The sequence below is a fragment of the Triticum dicoccoides genome, chromosome 7A (genome assembly GCF_002162155.2).
Source record: "Triticum dicoccoides isolate Atlit2015 ecotype Zavitan chromosome 7A, WEW_v2.0, whole genome shotgun sequence".
Classification (NCBI taxonomy): domain Eukaryota; kingdom Viridiplantae; phylum Streptophyta; class Magnoliopsida; order Poales; family Poaceae; genus Triticum; species Triticum dicoccoides.
In genome coordinates, this window is record NC_041392.1 from 710,056,340 (window position 1) to 710,065,002 (window position 8,663).

Here is an 8,663-nt window from a genome sequence, read left to right on the forward strand (position 1 = left end):
TCTTTCATTTCTTGATGTAGGGTCCAAGTCTCCCGGGTCTTGTTCGTTGAGAAAATCACGTTCCCGAAGGTTTCATTCCGTTTGGACTCCGTTTGATATTCCTTTTCTTTGAAACCCTAAAACAGGCAAAAAATAGCAATTCTGGGCTGCGCCTCCGGTTAATAGGTTAGTCCCAAAAATAATATAAAAGTGGATAATAAAGCCCAATAATGTCCAAAACAGTAGATAATATAGCATGAAGCAATCAAAAATTATAGATACGTTGGAGACGTATCACATAACACCACTAGAGGAGAGACAACATACATCTCATCAAAATATCGAACGAATACCAAATTCACATGACTACTAATAGCAAGACTTCTCCCATGTCCTGAAGAACAAACGTAACTACTCACAAAGCATATTCATGTTCATAATCAGAGGAGTATTAAGATGCATATAGGATCTGAACATATGATCTTCCAGCAAATATACCAACTAGCATCAACTACAAGGAGTAATCAACACTACTAGCAACCTACAGGTACCAATCCCGGACTTAGAGACAAGAATTGGATACATGAGATGAACTAGGGTTTGAGAGGAGATGGTGCTGGTGAAGATGTTGATGGAGATTGACCCCTTCCCGATGAGAGGATCGTTGGTGATGACAATGGCGATGATTTCCCCCTCCCGGAGGGAAGTTTCCCCGGCAGAATAGCTCCGCTAGAGCCCTAGATTGGTTCCGCCAAGGTTCCGCCTCGTGGCGGCGGAGTCTCGTCCTGAAAGCTGGCTTATGATTTTTTCCTCATCGAAAGACTCCATATAGCAGAAGATGGGCATCGGAGGGCCACCAGGGGGCCCACGAGGCAGGGGGCGTGCCCCCACCCTCGTGGGCAGGGTGTGCCCCCCTCCGGAACTTCTTGCGCTCGGTATTTTTTTATATATTCTGAAAATGACTTCCATGAAATTTCAGGACTTTTGGAGCTATGCAGAATAGGTCTCTAATATTTGCTCCTTTTCCAGCCCAGAATCCCAGCTGCCGGCATTCTCCCTCTATATGTAAGCCTTGTAAAAGAAGAGAAAATAGGCATAAGTATTATGACTTGATAACCCACAAGTATAGGGGATCGCAACAGCTTTCGAGGGTAGAGTATTCAACCCAAATTTATTGATTCAACACAAGGAGAGCCAAAGAATATTCTCAAGTATTAGCAGTTGAGTTGTCAATTCAACCACACCTGGAAACTTAGTATCTGCAGCAAAGTGTTTAGTAGCAAAGTAATATGATAGTGATGGTAACGATAACAAAAGAGTAACGAAAGCAAAGTAATGTTTTTGGTATTTTGTAGTGATTGTAACAATAGCAACGGGAAAGTAAATAAGCGTAAACCAGTATATGGAAAGCTCGTAGGCATCGGATCAGTAATGGATAATTATGCCGGATGCGGTTCATCATGTAATAGTCATAACATAGGGTGACACAGAACTAGCTCCAATTCATCAATGTAATGTAGGCATGGATTCCGAATATAGTCATACGTGCTTATGGAAATGAACTTGCATGACATCTTTTGTCCTACCCTCCCGTGGCAGCGGGGTCCTAATGGAAACTAAGGGATATTAAGGCCTCCTTTTAATAGAGAACCGGAACAAAGCATTAGCACGTAGTGAATACATTAACTCCTCAAACTACGGTCATCACCGGTAAGTATCCCGATTATTGTCACTTCGGGGTTAACAGATCATAACACATAATAGGTGACTATAGAATTGCAAGATAGGATCAAGAACACTCATATATTGATGAAAACATAATAGGTTCATATCTGAAATCATGGCACTCGGGCCCTAGTGACAAGCATTAAGCATAGCAAAGTCATAGCACCATCAATCTCAGAACATAGTGGATACTAGGGATCAAACCCTAACAAAACTAACTCGATTACAAGATAAATCTCATCCAACCCATCACCGTCCAGCAAGCCTACGATGGAATTACTCACACACGGCGGTGAGCATCATGAAATTGGTGATGGAGGATGGTTGATGATGACGACAGCGATGAATCCCCCTCTCCGGAGCCTCGAACAGACTCCAGATCAGCTCTCCCGAGAGGTTTTAAGGCTTGGCGGCGGCTCCGTATCATAAAACACAATGAATTCTTCTCTCCTATTTTTTTCTCTCCGAAAGCAAATATATAGAGTTGGAGTTGGAGTCGGGAGGTCTCCAGGGGGCCCACGAGGTAGGGGGTGCGCCCTAGGGGGGGGCGCCCCCCACCCTCGTGGACAGAGTGTGGGCCCCCTGGTCTTCATCTTTGGCGAGGATTTTTATATATTTATTGTAAGACATTCCGTGGAGTTTCAGGTCATTCCGAGAACTTTTATTTTCTGCACATAAAACAACATCATGGCAATTCTGCTAAAAACAACGTCAGTTCGGGTTAGTTCCATTCAAATCATACAAGTTAGAGTCCAAAAGAAGGGCAAAAGTGTTTGGAAAAGTAGATATGACGGAGACGTATCAACTCCCTCAAGCTTAAACCCTTGCTTGTCCTCAAGCAATTCAGTTGACAAACTGAAAGAAATAAAGAAAAACTTTTACAAACTCTGTTTGCTCTTGTTGGTGTAAATATGTCAAGCTAGCATTCAAGTTTTCAGCAAAGATTATAGCTAACCACATTTGCAATAATTCTCAGGTCTCATGATTACCCATATTAATAGCATAATCAACTAGCAAGCCATAATAATAAATCTCGGATGACAACACTTTCTCAAAACAATCATAATATGATATAACAAGATGGTATCTCGCTAGCCCTTTCTGAGACCGCAAAACATAAATGCAGAGCACCTTTAAAGATCAAGGACTGACTAGACATTGTAATTCATGGTAAAAGAGATCCAATCATAGTCACACCCAATATAAATTAATAGTGATGAATGCAAATGACAGCTGCGCTCTCCAGCTAGTGCTTTTAATAAGAGGGTGATGACTCAACATAAAAGTAAATGGATAGGCCCTTCGCAGAGGGAAGCAGGGATTTGTAGAGGTGCCAGAGCTCGGTTTTGAAATGGAGATAATTAATATTTTGAGCGGTATACTTTCATTGTCAACATAACAACCAAGAGATGGCGATATCTTCCATGCTACACACATTATAGGCGGTTCCCAAACAGAATGGTAAAGTTTATACTCCCCCTCCACCAACAAACATCAATCCATGGCTTGCTCGAAACAACGAGTCACTAAACCACAACGCTGATATAAGGACAGAAAAACTACCGGGAAACATGCTTATAAGGGCAGACAATCTGCCGAGATAGCGTTTCTCCTGGCAGATAGAACCTCCACGAGAACGACTGCCGGGGATTAGTTGCCCCGGCAGATAAACTTCTACCGGCAGTTTCTCTGCCCTGGCCCTTATATTTGCCGGCAGTTTGTTTTCTCCCGGCAGATTGGTCAAGGCACATGAAACTGCAATTGCCGGCAGTTTAGCTGCCTGCACATGCATGGTTTCCCGGCAGTTACGATGCCAACACTTCGATTTCACTAGCAAACTATTGTAGGCATCCCTGATGTAACATCCATTCATTATGTTAAGCAATCAGGACACCTCACACAATTTATACATACACTTCAAAGTAACATATAGGCCTCATCGGAAACCTTAAACTTCATTCCATAAATATAAGAACATATATAAGCAGATTGTGCCACAAAAGGAGTACATAAATGTTTCTAGATAGATGTGCCACACAACCAAAATGAAGTAGTTCCACAAAGGGAGACGTGTATATGTTTCTAAATGTGCCACGCAACCAAAATGGCCATATAGTGGCCTATGTGCCAAAACGGCCACCAAAATGAGCTGAACTTCCCAATGTCTCCAGGTTCAACAAACAAGGCGCATTATATTATCACTCCACCAACTTAATAGTACATCTTGCAAACCTTCAGCAGCTTGTAGATCATCCAAATCTCCATCAAGTAGTGCATCTTTGGGAAACCTGCAACAGACCGAAACTCAAAATGGAGCTCTCATAGCACAATAAACCTGTTGTAAGTTGTAACATACATGAACATGCAACTAGTACTGGACAATAAAAAATGCAATTTTTACATCACATAAGGACAAGTGTTCTAATGCCTTGTTTGTTTGCCTTGCTATTGGGCGTTGGCTGTAGCAGGCTAGCAGCACACGCTGTGAAATTATTCAGTACATGGAGTTTGAATGAAGGCTGATGTTGTACACAGATCGTTCATTGGAGATGAAAAGGATTTGAATCAGGCTAACGTACACAGCTCATTCCATTCCAGTTATAGTAACAAAACAGTAAAAAGTTATAATTTGATATTCTTGTCGTTCCAAACTTGTTTATAGTAACCTAAAGGTTTAGGTTATGACATACCCTGAAGACAAGCACCCAACTTGTTAGGCATACAAATAAGCCACCAACAATAAATGCCATTTCATCCAAATAATGTGCTTGTAACAGGATAAAATGTTTGCCACGGTCACCTTTCGCAAAACTGCTACTCGACTAAAATGGTTGCAGAGAACTCTATCTTGATTTGATGCGCCTTAGATGGTTCCCTCTCCCTCTGGATGATATGGCTGCAGAAGAAAGCAAAGTGAAAAGGATTGGTTCATTCTGTAAAATTGTGACAAGGACACCTTCAAGTTTGCACTCACATTTTCTTCACTAATCTCCGGTAGAACTGGAGTTCAAGTTTGTCCAACACAAGGTAGAGACCGCATTTTAGTAACCCTACAAGAGAAATAAGCAATCAGTGTCCATGCAAAACAATCAGTGTCCCTGTACAAAAATGTAGGACACAATCAGTGACAGGAGAGGGCCGAATCTTTTTCAGCACACAAATATGTGAATGAGGTATAAAAAATATGTTTAGTTGTGGAATCAGACCCATTTTGTTGCAACATTTTTGTATTTTATTTGTATTCAGTAAACGATGGACAAATTGATACCTAGTACATTCAGAAATAATTCAAGTCAGTAACATTAACAAAAAAAAGGGCAGCCCGGTGCATGTTGCTCCCACTTGCGTAGGGTCCGACCACTTTGAGTTCAAGTGAGTTGATAATAAAATAAGGAGGAATCCATGTGACAGAACTGTAGTTAGGCATATCCTAAGAATATATTGGAAGAATAAGTGCACAAACACAGCTAGGAGCTTTGCATTGAGAAATCATGTAGCTACTCGATCTCATAAATGCTCCTCTTAAAATTATACTTGATTTCGCCCATGTCCTTAAGCACACTGAATGTCTTATATTCATCAGAAACAATTATGTATTACTATGGCATCGGGAATGGAAATAGGAAGAGCGACAAACACAGGAAGAGAAATCAATTCAAAACATTCAAAAATGGATGCTAAGCTAAAGTCGACCGGCAAGAGCAACATACTGAAAACTGCAGTAACTAAGATCATATAATAACTTGAGATAAAGTTTCTCACTCATATTAACAATCTGCATGAGATTACTTTATTACATAAGTTGACTTAGAGATATCTTGTACTGTTACTAGTGCAAAATATTGTTTTGACAAAGTCCATGTAGTTACAAGCATACAGAAATCTAAATACTATGATGTGCATAGTGGAACACAGAATTCTACCATTTTGGTGAAAACAGATTTAACTGGCAATATGTTGATTTTTATCAATGTACAGAATCCATTGCTATTGGACATTTTGGTGTAACTCAAATGCTCCATTAAGCTTGCATAGATTTGGTTAACAAAACTTTTAAAGTGTGAGTAAAAATCTATGAAAGAAGGACTATAAACACTATTGGACATGATATTGAGAAATCTGGGAAGTTGCTACGACTCTACCATCAAATATATAGGAAATATTCAAAGTCTAGGCCTCATACACTTTGCTTAATGTTGGAAGGCATAATGATTTGATATGACATGCAGATACTCATAGTCTTAGCCTTTATTTCTGAGAAATAAAATAAGAGATGCATACCACCCCTACAGAACACATAAAACTGCTTCGCCAGTCTTAGAGCATTGTGAAGCAGAAACAATCAATTAACTGATACTTGAAATGAACAAAGTGTATTATCTACAATACTTGTAATCTTCAGTACACCATCAAAACAAACCTACTTATTGTTTGCTAACCAGGAGCGGAGCTTTGTTGGGGCCAAACAGGGCCATGTGCACCCAGGTTCTTGGCACTTTTAATTTTACCTATGCACCAAAGCACAGCCCACTAAGAATACGGTCGATCCATGTAGCTGGCACGAGCATGTAGCAGCACGCTATTTCTCATGGCCGCAGCAGGCAGCGGCACACTAGGCCTAGCACCAGCCGCTCACCGGCATCCCACGCAGATCTGGCATCGAACAACCAGGGGCCGGCCGAAACGCACACCCCACAAACTCCACTCCCCTGTCACCTCCGACTCACCATAAGGGAAACCACTCCATCTAATTTCCCTGCAACTACGATTCAGCAAGAGATAACAGGTAATCTAATTTCTTTTCCCAAATTCTGAGTTCAACGAAGGAGTTAGATACAGATTATCCATATGCTTATTCTGTCCATCATACTGTCCTGGATAGATAGCCTGGTTGTTCCACTCAATTGAGGACATGAATTAGATGCAAATAGTACTGCACTGTACATCTAATTTTCCTGTAATCGCTTCATTAGATAGATAGCCTGAGTGTCACCCAATTGTTATGAACATTTTAAATATCAGAACATATATTTTGCAGCCATAAGCATTTATAAGCAAGCTCACTCACAATTTATGAATTGATATATACATATATGCTCACTCCATCTTGTAATCATGTATTATATACTAATGCCTATGACTCAGAATCTCAAACAAAAAACCTGTGCACCGTTTGCCTGGCCCGCCCAATATTTTCTTTGAAGCCCCGCCACTTTTGCTAACCTTCAAGTTTTACCAATTTCAGGCTTGGATGATCCTTGATGACCAACGTTGTTTTGAGGAACCCTTCCCAGATTAACTAATAGACTATATACATAGATTTTAGAGATACACACCAATTTCTGCAGTGATCTAGGAAATATCACCTGTCAAATTCTCGCGGTTGGAGCAAGAAATAGAGGAGTCAGCGCTATCCAGGGAAAGGCAGAGCTGCTCGCGAGGAGGATTGATGCTCCCCTGCCTGGGGTAGACGACGTAGATGAGGGGTCCCCGCTTGGTTCTTCGATGAAGCTTGTGGAGAGGAGGCATGGTCGGGGAGGAAGCTCCCGAGATGGGTGGTGGTGAGGGAAGACATTCGGCGGAGGAGGGTGGTCACCGCTTGCGGTCTGGAGTGGCGGCTCGGTGGCGCCGCTCTGGAGTGGTTGGGGAGGGGGGACGGCGGCAGCGTTCTGGGTGGAGGGCGGCCGCCGGCTTGGATCTGGAGTGGTTGGCGGCTGCGGTCAATTCGGTGCTTGGAGCCGCCGCTCTGGAGTGGTTGGGGGCGACGGCAACAGTGCTCCAGGTGGAGGGCGTTTGGCGGCGGCGGGATGGTTAGGGCAGGTGGCACGGTGGGGGGCGACGGCGGCGGTGGTCTGGTTGGGGGGGGGGCGGCGGCTGTGTCTGGTGGACGGCACGAAGGATTTGGGGGCGGCGGCGCTATCTGATGGCGGGCCGGCGCGTCGGCGTCTTTTTTGGGCCAAAGTTTTGGCCACTCGCGCGCTTTCCCCACATCGCGCGCGCTTAGTAGGCCCGATATTCCGGTCTGGCGTCAAAGTCGATTCCCGACAGATTATGGGCCGTGGTGTGGTTGTCTCGGCAGCAGATGGGCCCTGAAGTGTACCGGCAGTGCATGTGTCGTCATTGTTCAAGTTCTCCCGGCAGTTTCTCTGCGCCAAGATGTTTGTAACGGCAGAAACAAATATCCCGGCAGTTGTTTTGCCCTTGATCGAGTATTTCTCCCGATAGTTAATAGCCCCCAATCAAGTGTTGTGGTGTAGTTTTATTTTGCAGTTATTTTGATTTAGTTTGCATAAAGCATGGGACTGGGCATCCCGGTGACCAGCCATTTTCTCGTGAGTGAGGAGCGGAGTCTACTCCTCTTGAGAATAACCCGCCTAGCATGGAAGATACAGGCAGCCCTAGTTGATACATAAGCTATTCGAGCATACAAAACAAAATGATTATTTGAAGGTTTAGAGTTTGGCACATACAAATTTACTTGGAATGGTGGGTAGATACCACATATAGGAAGGTATAGTAGACTCATCTGGAATAACTTTGGGGTTTAAGGGATTGGATGCACAAGCAGTATTCCCGCTTAGTACAGGTAAAGGCTAGCAAAAGACTGGGAAGCGACCAACTAGAGAGCGACAACAGCCATGTACATGCATTAAAATTAATAAACATTGGATGCAAGCATGAGTAGGATATAATCCACCATGAACATAAATATCGTGAAGGCTATGTTGATTTGTTTCAACTACATGCGTGAACATGTGCCAAGTCAAGCCACTTAAATCATTCAAAGGAGGATACCATCCCATCATACCACATCATAACCATCTCAATAGCATGTTGACACGCAAGGTAAACCATTATAACTCATAGCTAATCAAGCATGGCACAAGCAACTATGATCTCTAATTGTCAGTGCAAACATGTTTATTCATAACAAGCTGAATCAAGAACGATGAACTCAT

The 8,663-nt window shown here is 42.8% G+C and overlaps 1 protein-coding gene across 2 annotated transcripts; it reads right to left on the bottom strand.

Annotated features, from left to right (window-relative positions):
- Nucleotides 1-3,634: 3,634 nt before the first annotated feature.
- Nucleotides 3,635-7,544, bottom strand: LOC119328067 (enhanced ethylene response protein 5-like). Of its 2 annotated transcripts, XR_005158831.1 has the most exons (4): nt 7,071-7,544; nt 4,679-4,754; nt 4,505-4,600; nt 3,635-3,992 (listed from the first exon to the last, which is right to left on the bottom strand). XR_005158831.1 is itself a non-coding variant. In XM_037601109.1 (3 exons), the coding sequence occupies exons 1-3, from the start codon at nt 7,231-7,233 to the stop codon at nt 4,519-4,521; spliced, it is 321 nt and encodes a 106-aa protein (XP_037457006.1). In that variant the 5' UTR covers nt 7,234-7,544; the 3' UTR covers nt 4,320-4,518. The 2 variants fall into 2 exon arrangements, 1 of the variants encoding a protein (XP_037457006.1); XM_037601109.1 differs by lacking the exon at nt 3,635-3,992 and having other exon boundaries at nt 4,320-4,600.
- Nucleotides 7,545-8,663: the final 1,119 nt, after the last annotated feature.